Consider the following 22,533-nt stretch of genomic DNA (forward strand, 5'->3'; position numbering starts at 1 on the left):
AGTGGAGCAGGATAAATTTAACATAAAACGGACCAGCTGCACCCCGAGTGGTGCTGTCAGCAAGGCCAGAAGGCAGCTGGCATCAACTCCGTGCCTCCACCATGGCTCAGATGTGCACGGGTGGATCCCACCACCACCCAGCCCCGTGTGGCTGAGCCCTCTGCGAGGCTTTGGTGCCCGGGACTGGGTTAAATGGCAGCTTCACACCTCGAGGTGGGGATTTCACCACCTCCACGCCTTGCCACAAAAAAAAAAAAAAAAAAACACAAAACACAAAACCCTCTGAGGGCAGCCCAAGGGCTGAGAGGGGGCAAAATGGCGGCGAGGCGAGCGCCCCCCTGGGGCTGCCGGGCGGGCCGGGATGGGTCGGGAGGGACCGGGAGGAACCGGGAGGGAGCCGGGGGGCCGGCAGGGGGCGCTGCCCGGCCGGGCTGCGCCGGGACCGGGGAGGGGTGGCCGGGGGGGGCCCGGCCGGGGCTGGGCAGGGCTGGGCTCGGCGCGGAGCTGGTGGAAAGTGACAAGTGAGGGGCTGAGGCTTCCCCGCCCGCCGGCAGAGCGCAGCCCCGAGGGCGCGGCGCCGCGGGACGGCTCGGCGGCGGAGCGGAGCGGAGGAGAAGAAGAAGGAGAAGGAAAAAGGAGAAGGAGGAGGAGGAGGAGGAGGAGAAGGAGAAGGAGAGGCGGCCCCGGGACGCCGGCGCTGCGCGGTGGATGTGGGAGTAGCGCGGCGCCGGCTCAGGAATGCAGCAGCCGCCCCGGCCGGGCGGCGGGGACGGGAGCCTCTTGCTGCTCCCGCTGCTCCTGCTGCTGCGGGCGGGGAGCCGGGCCGAGCTGCCGGATGCCACGCAAGGTAAGGGGAGCCCCGAGAGGAGCCCGGTGGCTCCGGATCTTTCTTCCCTTCCCTTCTTTTCCCTCAGAGGTTGGTGCCCGAGCCCTGCCCGGCGGCTTTGGGGAAGGCTCCCGAGGGCCGGGCCGAGGCAGCGGCTCGGGGAGACCCGCGGTGGGGGCACCCCTCAGTGGGGGCACGGCTCGCGGCGGGGATTTGCCTCTTTTTCCAAGCGTTTCGTTTTAAACAGCGAGCTCAGAGCTCCAGGAGAGCCTCTTCGGCTTAGCTTTAACCAGGAATATTTATTTGCAGCCCCGTCTGTTTCGGCAGGGGCTCGCTTCCAGCCGTTCACACGTGAGGAGTCGCGTTTAACCCGCAGCGCAGCGCCTGCATAAAGGGACCTGGGTTGCTTTCAGGGGAAAAAAAAAAAAAAAAAAAAAAAAAAAAAAAAGGATTTATTTCTTAGGCCAAGTGAGTAAAAAGCGAGTGGTGATTTTGGACGGCTGCATGAGAATTTCAGTGAGAGGTGGAGGCTCACAGGCTCCTCAGAGGTCTTTTATAAATCACTTCTGTAAAGTCCTGCTCGGTGCTGTGGCCGCGTCTGGTATCTACACAATAAAAAAGTGAATGCTAAGGAGGTATGAAGCTGCTGAGTTCAAATACTTAGGGGTTCAGAAGTGGAAAAGCTGTGGTTTTGGACCCCTTAAGCCAAAGTACGGATGCTGGAGGAGAGCTGCCAGTAAAAAGCCAGCTGCAGCGCACAGATCCAGCACCCCTGCACGCCCCTGCGGGGCTCTCTGCGTGTTTTGGAGCATCCCCGCTGATGCCTTTACCTGGAGCTGTGTGGTAGGTGCTGGCTGCCTCTGAACGCCTTCCAGAGACCTCAGCGGGGCTGGGCTGGAGGCAGGAGGCTCCCCGTGCAGCCTCAGTGGCTGGCTGATGCTCCAGCTCAGGCCGGGAACTCTCCGTGACATCTCAGTGGGAAAAAATCCGAATGCTGCTTCCCAGTTTCTCCAGGGAATGCTGTACGCGTTTAACAAATAGCTGCATTTTAAGAAGGAGGGGGAGAAGAAGCCCAGCAGACAGCACAATATTGAACATGTAGAGGATGTGACTAAAATAAATACACTGCACATCCTTTTTTTTTTTTTTTTTTTTAAATTCTTCTCGTATTTTTTCAGTGTAAGTTCAAAACTTTAGGGTTATAATATGAAATCTTACCGGCTTCTAGGAGCCCAGAGGAAAAGGAAACCCCACAAACATAAAGCAACGAAGCATGCTGGGTCCAAAACTGGACATTTTCATTTACTGTGAATTCTGGTTGGAAGTTTCTTTCATGGTATGACTTCGCTTTTATGTCAGCACGTATGGTAATTAATGACCACTGATATAGTTGTTAAAGTACAGCTACTTTCCACACTGAAATATTTCATATATAGTAACCAATGTCTTTGGCAAAAAAATGACAACATTGACTCATGGGCAGATCCAGTGATGTTTTTGATAGGCAGACATCCATCACTTACATTACAATCATTTTTTTTCCCCAAACATATTTGAAATGTAGGTTTTCTAGAAGAATTGGGGAACCTGAGCAGCTCAAATGGTAATAAAAAAAAAAATAGTATAAAGTGTTGTGGAAATTACTATACGATATTTGGAGTGGCTGAGTGGATAGATTTTGCTCCACCAGGAAGCCAATCAGCCAAACAGAACCCTTCAATCCCTACCCTTCACCTTCATGTGTCTTTTTTTTAAAAAAAGACAGCTAAATAAGTAAAATACATTTTTTTTTTTCCCCAAGCATGTCAAATAAGGACCTCAGTGCAAGTCCATCTCTGGTAGTAGCCTGACTTCTCCCAGACAAGCCCCAGTGCTGATGGGCTGGGACTCCAAGATCTGTCTGACACAGCGGAAATAAATATTAAAGAGCAGATTTGGCTGTCAGCTCCCAGAGGTGCGGAGGGATGAGAGCCTCGTTGTGCTGAGCTTGGTCCAAACACCTGCAGAGACCCGGCTGGCACTCCAGAGAGCCTTGCCTCGATGCTGGGAGCCAGCAAACATATGCAGATGTGCACGGACATCCTCCTGTGAGCAGGCTGATGCGGCTCGGTAGGACCAGTCAGATGTGTGTCTGCTCCTAGGGCAGGAAGCTGAGCAGCTATTGTCACGTTTTTTTCGGGGAGGATTCTTATGAAATCACCTATTTAGCTGAGATGTTGTCAAGCGACCAAAGCTGCTTTGCTGCGTTGCCTTTCCAAAAGCTCTTTTTTTTTTGGCCTTTTCACTTTTCCCCTATCATCCCCTGCTTCCTTTTTGTCGGTGACCTTTCCTTGCGGAGAGCACAGCAAAACAAAAAGCACATTTTCTTTGTGTGCTTGTGCTGTCTTTAATGCGTGCTCTTCCCAAGGGTGCTGGCAGGCTGGCCCAGCAGCGCTCTGAATAAAACCACAAAGTTGATGTGGATATAAGGAAGAGGAGCTCCAACTTGGTGCATTTTTGTTCTTTGCAGCATCTGAGATGACTTTTGGTATTACCTCTGCAGCTTTGTTACTGCTCCGCATCATGTAACGGTGCCAGGGCTCGCAATGGGAGAAATTTGAAGAATATTAAAACATTTTGGAGTGTGCAGTAAAGCATACAGATCTCTAGAGGATGTTTGAGGTTATAGGGAGGGCTGTTGATTTCCTTGAAAGTTGTCTCTGTTGGGATAAAGCTCCCCAGCTCTTGATAAGTTGCTGTAATATCTCGGTGGTTAATTGTTTCATCCTTAGGTCAGCAGGCTGCTGTTTCAGCTGCCATCCTCTTAGGAGTGTACAAACAAACAAAACGATTTCATTGCCATAAGCCTATAAAAGGGCGAGAGAAGGCTTCGCTGTTTCACTCAGCCTGCCTGTGGGCTCACGTTTCTCGACAAAAGTTGCTCGAAGCCTCAGCGAATTGTCTTGCAGGCCATCATTTGTTTGTTTCTGTAATTAAAGCCTACTGGAGCTGCTGTGTTGATTAGGCACACAGAGGAACTTAAAGTGTTGCAAATGAGATCAGGGCAGGGAAGCATTTGAAAGCTTGTGTATGGATTTTAAATACAAATACCTAAAGCTAGGCAAAGAGGAAAAAAAAGCTTCCCTGAGGTGTGACACTAGATACCGCTCTTTGGAAACACATGCAGAAATGCAGTAGTCTTCTGAGACTTGAAAAAGCACCCCAGAGTTGAAAACCCTCTTAAAAAGCCTCTAACCAAATGCAGCTGCTTTCCACGTAGCGATTGTCTTGCAAGCCAGAAATATCTGGAAAGCTCGCTAATACCGAACGAAAAGTGTAAACCTTCTCTTCCCCAAACCCCAGAAAAAATGTCAAGTCATGCCCTGAGTGGCAAGGTTTGTGTTTAGACCGATATGTGTGTTTTTGAAACCGTGTCTTTAAAAAATCGTTGAATAATCCAGGAGGCTGTGGGCTGCAGCTAACTGGGGCTGCAAATAAATATCCGTGAGCTGCTGTTCCTGTGGTCTTCTCCTCTTGCTGCAGGTACCCAAGTAAAGAAACCCCAAAATATGGGCTGGTGCTTCACTGGTGAGGTTGATCCCTGGACCACAGGAGGGGAGGCACTGCGCCAGGGCAAGGCTGGAAGGTTTCACACCCCAGTGACAGCGTGGCTTATGTTTTCGTGGGGTCTCCTAAGGATTGGGATGCTCAAACGGACAGCAAAATAAGTTATTTCATCGCTCAGATGCGTTGTTTCTGCTCTAAAAGATGAGGAAAGCGGGGCTGCTTTCTTGTGATACTCTCTGGCACTGGCAGCAGGGGAAGGTTTGAGTGAAACGAGGGGGCTGTGGAGCAGAGCCTGAAGAAATGTTTGGCTTGACTGGGGTTGGGACAGCAGTTGAATGGTTAAGTGGCTTTGTGGGGTTTCTTCCATCAGGGTTTCTTTTTCATACTAATCACGGAGATAATGAAAGACAATGGATCTGCTCGTTTATAAGTGGAACAATAGTTAAATGAGTAAATGGCAGCATGAGTCCGTGATTCTTTGCAAGCAATAACAAAATACCAGTATTAAGCAAAGAATTCTTCTATAGGCTTGGTGACCACAGTTTTACATGCTTTAGGATTAATGAAGAGCACTCTAAAATTCCTGCAATTTTACATTTGGTGTAAAATTTCCTTCGGGCATGTGCTGTGGAAGAAGTTAGCTGCTTCTTTCTGCTCACAGGCAGAGCCTGCAGCGGTGCGGCGTGTGAGAGGCTTGGCCTTGCTTCGTGGCTTTCAGTGGGGCTGGGATGACTGAAGGCATGGAAAGGCTCTGAAGTTGGCTGAGTGGAAAAAATGAAATAACTACAGCTTAAAAAAGGGACTGGTGATGTATTATATAATAATACGGCTCTAAATATTAGCATTGTTTAATGAAGTCTTCGAGGTTCCCTGGTGGACGCGATATAAATAAAATAACTTGCGTATTTGGAGGCCAAGGCAATGTGATAGTGAGAACGGTGCTTGGCCAAAGTTGGACAGCTTGGGGAAAAAAAGAAAAAGGTAGCTTTAGGAAAGAACCCGTTAGTGAGGGAAAGCAACACCGCAGCCTTCCCAGCACGCTGCCATGCCAGCATCCCGCAGGGAGGAGCATTGCTTTCCCTCCCAAAGTGGAGACGTCGCTGTGCTGCTGCTTCCAGGCACAGCTGCAAAGCAGTTAATGAAAGGAAACGGCCGCTGGCCTGGGAGGAGAATCCCCCGGTGAGTGTTTGTGGGATGGACGCGGATTTGGAGGATGGCACGGGCTGGGCTGGGCTGGGCAGGATGGGAGCAGCTCAGTCGAGCTGGCCTAAACGTGGCTTAATCCACACGAGCCTCTCTGTCTTATTCTGGGATGCTCAGGGCACATTGGGAGCACCAAAGGGGAAGGAGATACCTGGCTTTGGTGTCAGGGAAGGTGAAAAAATAAAAAATAAATGCAGCAAGGTACTGTGCAAAGAGGCAGGGCACACTCCTGGAGAGTTGAAGCCAAAGTGCTGGTAACCTTGTGCAGATGCTGGATGGTTTTTATAAGTGCTGCCGATGCCCTGTTTTGCTTTGTGCTGTGCAAAGCCGTGCTGGCACTCCGAAACGAGTCCTTGGGACCAGGTTTCCATTCGGACTCCACCATCCCAAAGCACAACGGGCCAGTTCCACGACTGGATGAGCTCTTGAGCAAACAGCCGGCGGAGGCCCCGGTGGAAGCCTGCGCTTTATTAAAAGTGTTTTTTTCAGAGCGGTCAGGTCATGTGCTGAAACTGATCCTTCGCCGTGGCTTCCTGCGACCTCCTGCTCCTCTCCTCCCAGGGCCGTCGGCTCCGTGTGCTCCTGCCCCGTTCCCAGCCGCGCCGTGCGGAGCCCCGAGCGTCTGCTGGGAGGGCCATGGGAAATGGAGAGATCAGAGATAAGCGAGGAAAAATGCTCGGCAACTCCATAACCTCATTGCACGGCCCCTCCGGAGACTGGAAATATCCGAGGGTATGCTTTTCTTACCCTTGGAACTTGAGATTATCTCTGGGGGGGGGAAATCTCCGTCCAGATTCACAGCGTGAGGGTTCCCTTAAGGCAGCTGCGTTGCCTTCCCTTGAAGGAGGTGGCACAGTTCCTCCCTGAGATGCTAAAGCCATGCTTTAAACATCATGCTGCTAAAGTTTTTGTGTCGTGGCTGCTCCATACAGAACACCAGGGCTGCTTGTGCTGAGGATGCGTGCTGGAGGAGGAGGGATTTTGTTACCTGCATGGCCTTAATTTCAAAACGCAGGAGGAACTTCAGCTCCTCGGAGCCCTCCTGCCTTGGAGAGGTGCTCACTTCCCAAAATCTCATCACAGTGAAGGCACGGGTCGGTCCAGGGGATTCAGAAGCCCTGTGAGAGGTGGAGCTGCTTGAGGTGATGCAGTGAGGTGTTCCACAAGAGCCCTGCATCTCTTGTTGGGCTGATACCACCTCCAAAAGAACCTGGCTTTGCAGTCGCTCTTCTGACCACAGCGAGGTACGAGAAAGGGGCTGACATTGGGAAATCTAAAACAGCTTGCAAGAGACTTGTTTTTTTCCCCCCCAAATATTAACACGTTACAGAACTGCTAATTATTGAAGTCTGTGAGATATTCAGACATCTGGAAAAAAAACAGAAAGGATTAGTGCAGCCTCAGTACACCCCGTGAGGTCAGGTGGGTGTGTGCCTGTCTTTCTCTCGTGACAAATTGAGAGGGGGTTGGATATTGCCATTGCATTCTTGCATTTGATGAAGCTTTTTAAGTTTTCAGCCCACTTGCAGAAAAAAAGTCCTTGCTGCAAAACTTCTGGTGCCCCACCTTCCTCTTCAAGTACCATCTTCGTTATCCTGCGATTATCGCTCTCACCCGTGACACCTTTATAGGGTTCCTGGATGTCTCAGCGCTGAGGAGTCTAGGCCGTGTTTACTACAGCTTTTATTGCCTCTCTCAATTTTTCCTGCAAGAGGTCACTTATCATGGTTGAACATCTCTTCTTCAAAATTAACTTGGCCCCGAATAAAAGGAAGTATCTTTGTAATTGTTTTGTTTACTTTGAATTCTTGATGTGCTGTATAAGTACCAAGCACTCTGTGCGTTTAAGTTTTTAATTTTGTTTTATATGTTAATTATTCGTTCCATATGGTTTGATTTTTGTTTTAAAATACATTCTCTGGTGAATTCAGTAAAAATTTGTAACCTGATGTAGACATCCCTTTGTCTCCGGAGCAAGTTGAGTGTGGAGAGCTGCATGTTAAGCTCTGCTCTCGGTATGCTTCACCCAGGGTAGCACGAAGAGGTCATTTAATTCCCAGCTGATTGTCAGGAAGATTGATTTATGTCGTTAAAAACTTTCAGAAGGCCATGCTAGAGCTAGATAGCATGAGGTCAATCTTTGCTTCTGCCCACTGACTTATTTTTCTAGCGTCCTGAATTGCTTCTCTTTCTACTTTTGAAGCTCTTCTCCAAATTCTCAAGTCCAGCTTTGGACTTGGCCGTGTTGCTGGTGCCTTGTAGAGCTCTGAATGGTCCGGAGTTGGGGTTTGAGAGCAAGGTGCCACTGCCCTGTGCAGCATCAAGCAGGTTGGATAAGCTTGGGGAGACTGCCGGGCGTCGGGGCGCGTCGTGCTCCTGGTGGGACATCTTTGAGCTCAGGGCCCCTGACTTCTAAATTCACTTTTTTGGCAGTCTGTCAGAGCCCAAATCCGGCAACCTTTTGCAAGTGAGATGCAGCAAGCCTCACTTCTTCGAGCTATTGGTCTATCGCCGTGTTTTTAATTTGCTGTAATTTAATAACTGACACAATGCTGGGATAAATAAACGGGCTGCGAACATTCTTGTAGACTTCAGAAGTCCAGCTCAGGGCAAGCTTTAGCTTTTAATTAACGCTGTCCATGAGATTTATCGTTAAAATTGTATTTTTTTAAATAAGTAGATCTGAAGTTGAGTAAGAGATGAATAATTAAAACCTGGTGTGGGCTCACAGAAGGCGCTGCGGAGTGAGCGAGCGCCCGGCGCAGCGCCCGGCCCTATTCCTCCCAAGTTACGGGTCGTTCCCCTGCTGCCCCACGCTGGGTGTTGTCATTCTTTATCCCCCCCCTTTATTTTTCCTGTGTACAGCATGTAGCTGCGTGTTGAAAACCACATGTTCCCCGGGCCGTTAGGGAAGGTAGCGTTTGACATGTGCATAAACCAGATTTTTAGCGCGGCGTGGAGCTCTAGGAAGGCCTTCAGAGGCCCCGTGAAAAAGAACTGTTGAAGATTTTTATTTTTTTTTTGCTTCTTTTAGCCCCTGCTGGTAGGTAAATTCTCAGTAGAGAGGCCCAGGCAAGGGAAGAAGCTGCAAAGGCATCCTCTCATTATAGAGGAATCTCAGTCATTAGCAAAAGTCTAATTCATCAGGGATCAAAAGAAGACATTCTCCTGATTCTCTCCAGTTATGTAGGGGGAGATGATATCTGATTTGCAGCTCTTCCTTGGAGAATCGCTTTGTGGGATGTGATTTATGGTCTCACATTCTGCTTTTGTGACTTTTTGTTGTTGTTTCGCATACAGTTGTCTTCAAACCCTGGTGAGTATTTCTGCCTCTTACGACGGGCGGTATAATGAAGCCTGACCAGCACCAGCAGGCTCACAGCCCTGGAGAGCACTTTCCATGCAGAAATTTTAACATTTCGTGTGGGTTCCTCCTAAGATCTTTGGTTTCCCACTTGTGGTAGCAGAGAAGCAAACAGCTCCAGGCACGAGGACTTCTGCCATCAACCTCATCCATGTCAGGCTGAAAATCTGCAGGGAATGGCAAAGTCAGATGGATTTACTTCTGGTGTATTTTTTGGTTGTGCTACAGAGGTGCGTGAGGTTGGGCGTTACAATAACTGTGCTGTTCCTTTCTCCCTGAACTGGGTTTAATGGGAGCCAGATTGGGCAGCGGTGAGAATTGTCCTTCTGATTTCAAACTCTGTGGATGTGTGAGTGTTGTGATAGTGCTGGGGAAGCTCTTTCATCTGTTTTGGAAGTATAAAATGGCAGAGGTTGGTACTGGGGGAATGGGGAAAAGGTCTTCTCAGTGTTGACAGTAGGTAAAGTTAGGTTCTAGTGAATTAGCTCAATTAAAAAAAAAAAGACTAAAAAGACTACCAGCAGACTGGCTGGTTTTCCTTGCCAAAAAAAATCGTGGTTGGGTAATACAATCTTTTCCGTGAGTGCTGCAGGTGGAAACAGATCGTATAAATACAAGGATTTGGGGGAACCTGAACGTGCATGGTCCCTTTTTCACCGTTCAAGGGGCTTGTTGGGTTCTGCTCCCATTCGAGGCCAATCTGAAGACACTGGGCTTGGAGCAATTAAGGGCTGGGCACAAGCTGTTGTCCTGCATTATGATTATTGTGGGATACCTTTGATATAATGGTCCCATATACTTTAAAATCCATGGGTTAAGAGCAGTCCCTTCCCAAAAAAGATTTGGACTGAAGGTACAAACGCCTTACCTGGCATCTTTCTCCCTGCTGCATCGGTGAAGGACCAAAGCTGTTGCCCCAGGCTCGTAGACGTGCACCCAGCAAGGGTCAGAGCAGCAAGGGCGGTGCTCTCACTGCCTTTGATTTGGGAAAATTGCAGTCTGTAAGAATTGGGCACGGTTTTGTGCTGTAGGTACTGTTTTTGTCAGCCGTACAGCGCTCTCCTGCCCAAAGCCTGTAATTGTCGGATGTTCTCTTGCGCTTTTCCCCCTGCCACGTATTATCTCCGCAGATTATCGAGGGTAACTTCGCGTGGACTAATTGTAATAACCGAAAAGGCCTGGGGGGAAGAATTCTGTCTCTACTTTGCAAGCAGGGGATTAAGTGTGTATATATTCAGTGTAATTTGCTGGGAGGTGTCTTTGTACAGAGCTGTCAGAAGACCTGTAAAATCATTTGAAATATTGCAAAGGGTACTTGCGTGGTGATACGCAGGCTCGGCTTGCTTTTGCTTTTGTTGGGTTATCTCACTAAAGCTGCTTTTATGCACTTTTCGTGCACTTTTTTTTTTTTTTTCCTCCTCTCTCTTTGCCTGTATAAGCTGGTGTCAGGCTCCTTGAGGAGACACTTATGTTCTTGAAGGATTATTGTGCTAATTTAGCTCGCGTTTCATCGGGTATTAAGGGCTGATATTATCCTGCTATTTGTTGCTGTACTTAGACTGTAAATTACCGACAGCAGAGGTGGTTGGTGATTACAACAAAGATGACTCCGGTGCAGGAAGGAAATATTAGCTTTCAATCTCTAATTGCTGTCTTAAAGATCCTACAAGTGGATATGATCCTCTGGGGCTCAGTGATTAAGTAAGGATGATTAAAATAGTCAATTTGAGCAACAGAGCCAGACTTTTTTTTTTTTTTTTCCCCCCCAAGTCCTTTAAAGAATCCATAGTGTATCTTCCAGGAAATGCAGTGGGCAGTGGCTTTCAGTCAGCTATAATGTTTCCCATCTAAAACAATCCCTGCTGGGCTGGGCTGGTGATAGGAAATAGGGCTGTGTTGGAAAGAGCAGGCTCGATTAAATGTGTGTTCTCTTTGCAAGTATTTCTCGAATGGTCATCTTTTGGTTTCTGCAGAATAAAATCTGAATCTGAAGGGTGAAATCAGTGCATTTGCTGACTCAGAAATTCTCAATTATTTCACCCCCGGCATGTCCACAGCCAGCAGCAGCAGGCGCTGGCTCTCCGGCCGGCCTTTACCTCCTTCTTAGCTCACTCACATGTGTCCTTGTGCTCCAGAAATGGGCATTTCAGCATCCTGTGAAGGTTGTATCCATCTTCTTTTTGTCTTCAATTGTACAGAACTGGGAATTTAGGTATTACCTTGGAAAACTTTGGATTAACCTAGACCAAATAATAGTTATTAAGTCTAGCCTTTCAGCAGTCTTTCCCTAGGGTAATGTCTTCAGAATCTTTAAAATAGCCTGAACATTCCTGGGTACAAATAGGTTTTTCTATTAAACAATGCTTTTGTTAAAAGAAAAAAAAACAATGTTAAGGGCCCTAGAACTGTGTTTTTTCTGCAGTGTTCCTGGATTCCAAGCTCTGCCTTTTGAACTGGAAGATATTAAGAAAGGCGAGGGTCTGAAGCTACTCAGCGTGTCACTTTTATTTAAATAAGAGGTAAAAAGTGAATTATCTCTTAACTGTTTGAAAAGTTTTATCTGTCCTAGTTTTGGCCTCTGGAATCACTCTGCGAGCTTTTCTGGGGACTTCTGAGTCAGGAAGAGAGCAGGTTCCAACGTGAAAGTGATGCTGTGCAGTGCAAGGCCGCCCCTTGAGCGCGGCGATGTTATCGCCCGAGAGATGCTTCTTTAAACAGTTAGCAGGAACTCGCTCTGCTTAATGACGGCACTTGTCTCCTCCTAGACACTGAAACTAAGCTGAAAAATTGCCTTCACCGTTTCTCCTCATTTTTAAGATCTGGCATGATATGTCCAAGCTATTTCATAGAAAACCTGCTGCTTGCTTCCAGGCGCGCTTCTTGCAGCAGAGAGCAGCGGGAGCCCTTCTAGGGAAGTGGTTTTGGTGCTGAGCATCCTAGAAAATCCCATCCTGAGGAGCAGGGCAGTGCGATTGTCCTCAGTGACTTCACCTAAAACACCCGCAGGGCTTCAACTACAGGGAAGTACACATTTTTGGGGCCACGTTACCGAGCTGGGTACAAATCCAGAGTATTTCCATCAGCATCAGTGCTGGGATGCGTGGTGGTGCCTCCAAGCTGGATGTCCCACAGCGAAGGGAAGGTAAGGGGCAGCTGGCAGAGCTCCGGGGTTCTGCCCCTGCCCCTTTCCCAGCGATGTGCGGAGCATGAAACCTGAACGCCTTGCATTTTGTCTTCAGGCAGACTATATTTAGTGTTGCCGTCGCTTCCTGCCCCAAATGCCATGGGAGAAAGGCCAGTTTTGATCAGCGCCGTCGGCCCGGCGATGCGGGGCTGTCTCAGCTTTCGGGGGATGAAAGACGGCTGTCATCCGAAGCGCCCTGTGAGAAAGCAGTGTCTGCTCTCGCCCGGCCTTTGGGGGAAGGGAGGCGGCGAGCGCTTTGCATACAGGAAAATGTCTGCTTGGGGGGTATTTGATTTCACTAAACAAAATATTATCCGACCTCCTTTGCATGGCTTTCATACCATAATGGGGTTAAAACGAACGGCCAAATGCAAATGGTTACTCTTCTTGTTCCCTCTGTGTTCTCATGCCCTCTACCAACCTTAGCCATAATATCCTTTTTTTTCTTCAAGAAATATATGCCAGGAAATTAAAAAGACATCTCACGTTGGCTGGCAATAAATAGTGTGGAACTCCGTCAAATCCTAACAATTAGATACCGCTTATTTCTCCTAGAAATACTTCTCAGGCTGAATGTGTGACTTGAAACGTGCGGTTTTGTTTCCAAATTTTAAATTCATGCGTACGTCAGGAAAACATTTGCAGGGTTTGATGAAAGCTGTTGCTACTTGGAACAATATTTGTTCTTGCAGCCTGTGTGTCGTAATTGCGTGTGCAATTGGAGGAGAGTAGCAGGAGTTCTCTGAGCATGAACTTACTTTTCACCTTTCAGAGGAATATAAATAAATAAGAAAGGAAGCGTTTAATGTGGTATATTTAAATTAGCTCTCTTAATTGGAAAACAGCTCCTGTTTTTTTCATCTCCCATGTGGCTTCTTTGGTCTTTATTAGTCTTCTCATCACTTCAGAGCTCTGAAATGTGAGTGATTTTTGTATATGCAGAAGAAGGATTTTGTAATCTTCCATTTTTTTTCTGTTTTGCCTGAATCTATCAAACGTTTCTTCAATGAAGTGAAAGGGAAAACAGCTTAAAGTAGCTTTTTCCTGTTGCACAAGATGTGCTCCTTGCTCAAGTTCTGCAAAACTTGCTAGTTCGAGCCAAACTAGGAAATATTTTGGATATTTTATGTTCATTAATCTTTGATGTTTGGGGATTTGGTGCTTCCATGGCATGTGTTGGATATAAACCTGGGTAAAAATGCCCTGGAAATGGGTGCACCAGGCAGGTGAGGTTCTGGGAGCCCATTTCTGGTCTGCACCAGCAGCTTCTGTCCTGGGCCAGTTTTCACCCAGGGAGGTTCCAGGACCAGACGCGGGTTTGTCTGAAGATGCAGTCTGCAGGAAGGTCACCCTTAGAGAACAGACACTTGAGGTTTGGAAATTCACTGTTAATTCACTGCCTGCTCGCCAAGGCAGTGGATTTGTTATTTTTTGTGCTGCGCTTTAATGATGATCTTGCCCTCTGTGGAACTCCGCTGTTTGTTGAGATTTGGAAGTGAAATGGCATGTGCTGGCCTTTGTGATTTACACTGTCTTTGGCAGAAGGCTTACTCAAAGCTGCTTGAGAGTATTTGGAAGCATCGTCTGGTCCAGAGTGCGCCTGCATTTCTCACCCGTGTCCTTTTACCAGGAGCAGAGCGCTCTTTGGGGCACTGCTGGGGAGTGACTCTGCCCAATTGTTTCTGTTGGCAATTCAAAGGCCTGGGGTTTTGTTTGGGTTTGAGCGTGTCCTTCTGTCAGCCAACATCTGCTTGGGTGTTTTCTGTTAGCATCCCTTTAATTTGGGGATAGGCTTTGCTTAATTTGAAGTTATAGGAAGATATTTTGACCAAACCTGTTCTACCTTACGCTAATGGAAATGCAGAATAAATGCATGCTGTGACTGACGCTGCTAGCTTGTCTTTGGTGAAGAGGCCATGAGCTAAAAGTTTCCAGTTCCCTTCGTTCAGCAAGACTCCAATCTCTTGGCCATCAAAGCACGTCGCCAGGCTTGCCTCCTCACCTGGGCTGCCTCGTGAAGGAGAAGATGGGAGGAAGAACACACCTCCAGGTCAGGAACGGGAAGTGGTAGTCACTGACAGCTGATTCATGAAATACTTCACGTTTGTCTAAACCAAAAAAAAAATAATAATTAAATGCATGTTTTTGTACACGTGCCAGAAGCGTGGGACAGCCATAGCCTGAAACGAACGCCCTGATCTGGCGTTAGGAACGTGGTGCGGTTCAGTTCCCATGTGCACATGATGAACAGCAGAGCAGCAGACCGTACCACGAAGGAGCACAGCGGTGCCAGCTCTTCAGTTGTTTTGTGTTTATAAGCAGATGCTCGTTCTTTAATGTAGGGGACGCTCGGTGTATTACCCACAGGGTGACTGATCTACCAAGAGATGCAGGCAATTTGTTTCTGAGCAGAGACGTGTCTGGGCTAATACAGTGCAGGCACTCCAATGACAGTGCAGTTTTCCAGTTTTTTTAGTTTTTTTTTAGAGACCGGGGTTATGAGAAATAAAATTAAGAAATCCATCTTTAACAGTCTGCTTTTTCAGGGGAGAATGTACTGGGGATGCTCACGTGCCCAAACCCTCTCAAGGTATTGCAACTGATAGGGCTGCCGCTTAATTCTGGCAAGTCAGCTAAAATGATTGACCTATTTTGCTTTCAGAAACGTTGTTTGTATGAGAAGCTTTCTATCTCACATAAAATTAGCTTTATGTGAATGGGAACTCCACTTGTAATGATTTAGTTCAGAAAAGTAATGTCAACACCCCAAAAGATTTCTGGCTTTTGATTTCCCCGTGCCCAATGGAAACCTTTCGTGGGGGCTGGATAATGTCTCGTCCTGACTTCTGCTGCAGCACACAAAGAGAAGTGTCTTGACAGCTTCCAAACCAATAATATCTTACTTATGTTTCAATATATGAGTAACAGCCCAGGCTTTCCAGAGATTATCTTTTTGTAATGTCTTCAGTTCCTTAACATGCTGTAGCCAGATGAATGCGAGTCCTTCAGCGTTGTGAAGCCCAGGAATGCATCCCTTTTAAAACGTGCGTTATAGCAGGGGTGTGCAGCAACATCAGGTCCCGGGGCCAGGGTTGTATTCTTTTAATTAAGAGGTGCAGTTAGCGGAGCACATGGAATTTCTTCCTCCGCATGCTGTTCCTTCCCTTTTTTTCTAATCTCTTCTCCGCTGTGTTTTTTTCACGGTCCTTGGGAGTCTTGTTTTTTCAAAGTGATCCCCTGCTGACTATTTTGAGGTCTGTCGAAGCAGTTTCTTCAGCTCCGGGTTAAAAGGAGCCATTCCCTTTGATTACTTAAGTAATTCCATTGCTGCCCTGCTGATTAGCTTCCTCGGGGTGGAAGGGCTGGGGGGGAGCCAGAGGTGCCAGTGCTGCGCCATCCGACCAGGGCACGTTTTTGTGCATCCTGGGCTTGTCACCCTGGGCTGGGGGTGCTGTAGATGACTCTTTGCACCCGGAGAGCAAGGAGAAGCTGGTGGAGGAGCCTCTCCGTGCAGGCTGGTGCTGGGAGAGCTCCGCTCCTGTTGGAAAAGCTGCTCCACATGGCGCTGTGTGGACGTCTCTGGTCCTTCTCAGCAGGCAAGTCCTACAGCAAGGCCTGGTGCTTTATCTGCTAAGGCACGGAGCGAGGACTCCTCCTGTTAATCTCCTTACAGAGGCAATTGCTGCGGTGATGAAAAATGCCTCAAGCTGTTCCCTCCTCCACGGGGCTGGTTTGTTTTCCCTTTGCCCCACAGCATACGCACCGCTGCCCGTGTTTGCCCTTGTTCTTCTATTGACAGCAAATATCTCTTCATTACATCTTGTCTTAGAGCTTTGAAAATAGCAACGTGCTTTTTCATTGAATATCTGCCGATTCCTAGATGACTGCGATGGCAGGATCCGAAGCGCACAGACCGGGGACATCTGTGTTTGTTCAAGAAACAACAGGAGATGCAGTGGATGGAAAATTGATGAAGTTTGTCGAGGCACAAGGAACTGGCGAGATACATTGAAGAAAGTGTTAAATAACAATCTCTGCTTAAGGCCCCAATCCAGCAAAGCACTTAAACATATATTGTAACTGTAAACAGTCGAGACATCCAGTTGATTTAAATGGAACTACTTTTGTGTTTAAAGTGAGATATTCACTTGAGTGCCTTTCTGGATCAGGGCCTAAGTGAGTGAGAGCTTGAATTGTTGTTCATTTACAAGAGTGAGGCCTGGAAGTGAGACCTGACCAGTGGTTAGTGGTGTCCTGGGGCAGCTGAGCTCTCGGGGAGCCTTCTCAGGGCTCTGTCCCTGCTGCTACCTTTCCTGCAGATCTGCTGCTTTTTCCTCGCTGACTTTCCTGGCTTGCTCACAAGTCAAAGGGCTTGGGAGAGCGTGGCTCTAAAAGATGCTGATAATTCACCGTGGGCCAGGTAGTGGTGTGAGTGATCATGTTATCAAAGGGCCCCAGCCCTGGGGAAGAAAGGAGGAACAATAAAAATGCCAACGTGTAGGTTTGTTTCTGTTTCACGGCTGTAAGTTCATACACATCAAACCATAGCTGAGGTTTTAAAATATATCCAATCCCATGTAGATAATCTGCATTTTTTTTCAAAGTCTTCAATCTATCCTAGAAGTGTTTCTTAAGGAAACGGGATTTTTTCAAGCAATTGTCCCCATATGACTTCAATTAATGGGAGGAACTAGCTCTGGGTGCCTGATCCCACTGCCCCCCTGCAGCTGCCCTCACCCCTGGGCGCTGCCTGCCCCCTGAGCACTCTTCTGCTTCGGGTTCCCCTTGAATTACTCAGCAACAATTGGTCTCCCTCCCCATCCGTGTGGAGTAGGATAATAATGTTTACCCACCTGTGTAATACAAGTCCAGATCCTTGCATGAAAGGCCCTACTGTGCAGAAACATGAAGCAGCACTACCGGGGGGCGGGGGGAAATCTGTCCCTGCAGCTTCAGACTATTTACAGGGAGCGAGGCGAAGTTTTCCTTGACAAATAGATAAGGTGCACAGGGTCTGTGCTAGGGCATGGTGCTGCTTTGAAAGGAAATAATATTAGGGAATGACACTGCAATTGTCACTAAGTCTTAGAAAAACATGAAGGGCAATTTTCTCATCCCATCAGGTGTGGAGATGCAGCAGCTGCTGAACTGTTCTGTTTCTTCCTAGCACTGCCTGCCTCCTGTGTCTCTCCTGGTTGTGTGTCTGTCCCATTTCTGACTCCAAATGGCAGATATGTTGATGGGAAAATAATATAGTATGAGTTTGTTCCTCAGAGCTCCACTACTAACTTTTAAGTTTTTTGTTTTTGCGTAGGTTTCTTGGCTGGCAGCTGCAGCACAGAGCTGGCAGAGGACAAAAGTCCCAGGAGCAGGGTGACAAAGAGGAAGGAAGATAAGAATCAGGTTTGCTAAAGAATAATGCTCAACAGTAGCCTTGTTTTATTGTGGGTAGCACCTGCAGGGCTTAGACAAGGTTTACACCACAGCCTGTGCTGCAGGCACACACTCGGTGAGGAGCAGGCTCCTTGCTCCGGCAGGTTTCTACTCCAAATCTCAGTGGCAGCGATGTCAGTGGCACAAGCCATTGCCTTCAGCTGGGAGAGGAGTTTGCCTTAAATATGTGGTGTGAGGAGGAGAGACTTGGCCAAAAGTCCCATAACAGGTTAAAAACAAAGCGAAGGCTCCCACGTTTCCAACAGGCACCCTGCAAGCTGCCCATGGCACTCCTCGAGGAGGATCTAAAAGAGTACAAATGGTGAAATAAGCAGTTTTGCTGTTCACCCCCAGCCGTGGGCAGTGTGTGTGTGTACAGCCGTGCTCGTAAGGACCCGTGTGAGTGTTCCTAGCGGAGCCCCAGGTCAGGAAGTACACCTGACAAAGCCATAATTCGTGGAGCTGCGTAAAACACCTTCTCATAAGGCTTTGTTTCATATTTGTCGGGCGAAATCCGCCTACAAATTTTCCTCGCGCACAAACTGTATCATTGTTTTGGAAAATGCAAGGCTGACCACCGTAAATGGGTTTATATTTCCAACAGGGCAGTTATTTAATTTCCTGTTGGAAGTCTGCAAATGTTGGCACTGTTCGCGCCTTGGCAGGAGGCCAGAAGAGAGCACGGTATCGGTAACATGCACAGTCCGTTCGGGATTTCGCTTGGGTTCAACCAAACTTTAGGACTGCACTATAAAAATATATATATATTTTTTGATTAAACTTCATAAAAGTAGTTGGGGAGATACGGGTGGAAGGGGAAGGCAGGGTTTTCTCTAGCATGAGAGCAGCTTTTGTTCTTCTGTACCTGGTCTTGTGTTTGTGTAATCCCGATTTTGCTGCAGACTTAATCTCGCTTTGTAGTTTTCTAGCAAGGCCCCACAAAGTGAGGGTGAGGGCTGATGCTGAGATCAACACTTTCGATGTAAGCACACGTTCCTGATGCAGTTACCTTCCTTGGGATCTGCCTGCAGGGTCCCTGCCAAGGGTCGGTGCTGAGGTTTGCAGTCCTGGTAGGCGAGGTGATGTGGCTGCAAGTCCTGGAGTGCCAGCTGCCTTCCCAGAGGATTCACCAGCATGTTTGGGAAACACCGTCCTTAGAGACAAGTGCACTGAAATTACTGGGGAAGCAAACCCTTACGAACAAAAGAGAGGTTTGTTCAGAATTAGTTTGAAACACACAGACTCAGCTCTGCAAAAATAACGGGGGTGTTTCAGCATAACAACGCGTGAGTTACCGTGGGTGCCTGATGCTTTAGGCAAGCAGGTTTCCTCTGCACGGCGCTGCTCCTAGATCTCATGAGCCTTCTGGAGCTCCTCTTCTGGGGCCAGCATCCTCAGGAACTTCTCCGTGTGGTCTGCAGCGTAGCTGTACTCTGCCCAGCATCTACAGCTTGAAATAAAGGTAGATGAGCCTAAAGGTAGGCAGCCAACTTCACTTTTCTTTTGCAGATTTTTTGCTTTTAAGGAGCTGTGTGTTGCAAGGGGGTGTTCAGTGATGTGGCAGACACCTCGTCCCTTGGCAGCCTTTCAGTTAGGGCTGAGCTGCAAACAGCATCCCCACGGCTGCAAGTGGCTGTGCACGAGGATTGCTGGGGGTAAGGAGCTGTGGCCCGTGCCATGCCGGGGATCAGACCTGCCATTACTGTGCTCATCAGTAAGTCTCGCATGAAGCAGTACTTTGGTGTAATCTGTGGGGATTTGCCCTGCTCTGAACTGGAGCAGCTGCTTTTTTTGCACTGGTTTGGGTGTGGAGGAGGCGCTCCTGGAGAAAGCTGCGCGATGTGTGCGTTGTCGGTAACATTTGCACTCGCTTTCTCTGGCTTGTCCAACTCTGTAGTAGGTAAAACCAGATGATGGGGAGCAGGAGAGAGACGAGAAGCATGTTTTAAACAGCTGTCATATTTTGGTATTATTCCTTGAAAGATATTCCAGGCTGATGGTAAGGCATCGCTTCAGTATCGATGCCTGTGGGATCAGAGCTGGGAGTAACGCAGGGACTGCTGTGTGCAGGGCTCGGGCTCTTTTTTTTTCATCGAGGACTGAAAGAAAGAGGCAGTGCAGCCAGAGGAAACTGCCCATAAAAACTGGAGTATATAAAGTGTGTAAAAAATGATATGCCTGAACTTATGTACTGCAATAATGTACTTCTGCTGCTTGCCTTTTTGTGTGTGTGTGTGTGTGTGATAACTCATTTAATAAGGTTTGTAGGCCTTTTTTTTTTTTTCTTTTTCAGCTTACAGATGAATACGTTCATCTGTATTTACATCCAGAAAGGCAAAGCAGAGTGTGTTCTTGCCATATGCTCACGCAGCTTACAGCAGTAATAACTGGATAGGGACAGGAGACCCTCTGGTCCTTTACAGTTTCTTTTGGGTGTTAAATTTCATGCAGAAAATATGGTTCCTATTGCAGTTTGGCAGGCTTCAGAAAAAAAAGCAAATCTTTTCGATGTTCCATCTAAAAGAATTATAACGCGCACAATTTTTTATTTCTTTGCTGTCTCTCAGTGATCGTATCCAGAAGTTTTCCATTTTTATATAGGTCTGATCCAGGGATCTCAAAAATGTTTATAAGCATTTTTTAAAAATACATTTTTCTCGCTGTTTACTGCTGTGAGTTAGATGTGTGTTCTCCATTTAGGTACACGCAGAGGAGCACAGGTTTAATTGCTTTCTGAGAGCCCATAGCAGGGAAGAAAAGCCAGGGATGTTTTCTTCCAGATGCCCCTGTTTTAACAAAAATTTAAGATCAAAGCACTGTATTTTTTTGCAGCAGTTTGAGGCCTTGCCTGTGCGTGGCTCTTTTCCACCTGGTACACAAGCAGTCATCTTACATTCGTTGCTTCTTGTTCTTGGGTTTGTCCAAACTCCTCAATCACTGCCTTCTACCCACAGACCTCCCGAGCCCTGGCACCACCTCCTGCCATGCTCAAGTTGGAAAGCTATGGAGGGCAGTGGGATGCTGGCAGAAAGAAATTGTCAGTAAATGGGTTTTGGAGCTGCTGATTATTTCAAAATTACCTTAATCCAATAAGTAAATCTAGCATTTTGTGACATTGGGTTGAAATACCCTTTCCTACACAACGCCGGCTGCAGCTGGAGGTGAGAGCTGCCCGAGATCGTCCCTGAGCTGTGACTGCCACCTGCGTGCCAAGAGAAACGGAGACGTGACCCGGTGTGCAGCACCTTGGCAAGAGTGGGGTCCTTTGTGGCGCTGCCTCTGTATATTTTGAGTCAACATGAAGCATGTCAACAGTTCCAACGCAAATTTGGATGAAAAATATCTCTATTCAGACACGTAAAAGCAGCCTCATATAGCAAAAGGAGATAAATAGCTGCATAACAACGATGTCTTACCTGTATAGTAACATGTCTTGCAAAAAAAAAACAACAAACAGAACTCAGAATGTCCTGTAAATAGCACGAAATACTTGAAGTGTCACAACCTAGATGCTATATAAACAACGACCAAAAAAAAATCAAAAACTGGACTTGCACCATGATAGCTAACTTTGTGCTGAAGATGTTTGCCAAGGAGCCCTCCATGTATCAAGTGATGCACAAATTTTAGCTGAACTTATAACTATTGAATATAAAGTAACAAAGTGCTTTTGAATTTGATTTCTTGATGTTGAAAAGTATTTTGATTAACAGTCCTGAATGACGGGGCTTAAAATCCTTAGGAAATAGGGAGGACATAAAAATGCTGTGATGTAGTAGGCTCACCGAGTTCGTATGATCCTATGTGAAGCAAATCTAAAGAAACAAAGCGTGTAAGGGAGGCTCTCGTTCTTCACACAGGTTACACGGGTGATGTGAGGATGTTCTCTTACTACGTGGGAATGATGAGAGGGGCAGATGAGAGAGGCAGTGGCCTCAAACACAAGAGGGAAGCATTTAAAGCCTAGAAATGAGATTACTAAAGATGAGAGCAAAAGCTTATGATAAACATAAAGTAGCAAAATCAGAAAAGCCAAAGCACAGGATAGGGCTTAAGCTGTAACTGCTGATGAGAGTAGCAGAAAAAGGGAAAGAGAGGAGAATTGCAGACCTACATTTGGAGCAGAGGAACAACTCTAGGTAGGCAAAACCAAAGGGCAAAATGGTTAATGCCCTTTTTGCTACTGCTCTATACAGTGCCCTGAAAAAAATTAGGAGGCATGATGAACACAGGACTGTAATCTCGGGGTAGAAAAAGAAAAAGGAAGCTTGAGATGGGCACCGTGGGTGTTTTTGGATTGCTCCTGTGGGTTCTTTCACAGCCCCGAGCCGGTCGGTCCCAGCCAGTCTCAGGAGCTGCTCGCTGTGTGCACTGCTGGAGGGCTGGAAAACACGAAGCCTGCTGAAAAGAGAAATGCCAAGCAAGGATACGTCGGTCTGTTCTACAACATTAATTATTTGCAAGCAGCTGGAAGATAACAAGGAGATAAATAGACCTGGGGTTCTGCGAGCTCCTGGTGTCTCGTGTGCCTTTCCTGCAGGCCATCTCCAGGCACCTGGCTGTAGTGAGACTGCGGTGGAAAGGCAAAACGGGGCCGAGGGGAGCTCTCGGGGAGAGAAACAGTCCAAAGAAATACACTGACATGGGGTAAGTACCATATATTAGGCTTGTAAAGGAGCAATCACCTGTATGAGTTGCAGAACAGGGATGTGGTTGGGTTGCAGCTCTTCTGAACCGCTGGGGGAGTTTTGCGGACCAGAAGTGGAGCGGGGCTGACAGTGGCGTACTGTGAGGAGAAGGCAAACGTTGTGCTTGGCTGCGGCAGCGGCAACAGAAGCAGCAGGGCACAAGAAGCCGTCTGTCCCCCTGCTCAGCGTGGGCGAGACCTCGGCTGGAGCCGTTCCGTGCCTGGTTGTGGGAAGCACATCTTAGGAAACGCACGGAGCAGCCGGGGAAAGCCCAGTGAGAACAGCAAGA

The 22,533-nt window shown here is 47.6% G+C and overlaps 1 protein-coding gene across 1 annotated transcript in view; it reads left to right on the forward strand.

Annotated features, from left to right (window-relative positions):
• The first annotated feature begins 606 nt into the window (after window positions 1-606).
• Window positions 607-22,533, forward strand: part of ROR1 (receptor tyrosine kinase like orphan receptor 1) — a 150,710-nt gene continuing 128,783 nt past the window's right edge. The window contains exon 1 of the mRNA XM_082765902.1: window positions 607-847. Within this exon, the coding sequence (XP_082622028.1) occupies window positions 739-847 (109 nt within the window). The 5' untranslated portion in view covers window positions 607-738. The remainder of the gene's footprint in view (window positions 848-22,533) is intronic.

The sequence above is a fragment of the Aythya marila genome (genome assembly GCF_965140915.1).
Source record: "Aythya marila genome assembly, chromosome: 8".
NCBI lineage: Eukaryota > Metazoa > Chordata > Aves > Anseriformes > Anatidae > Aythya > Aythya marila.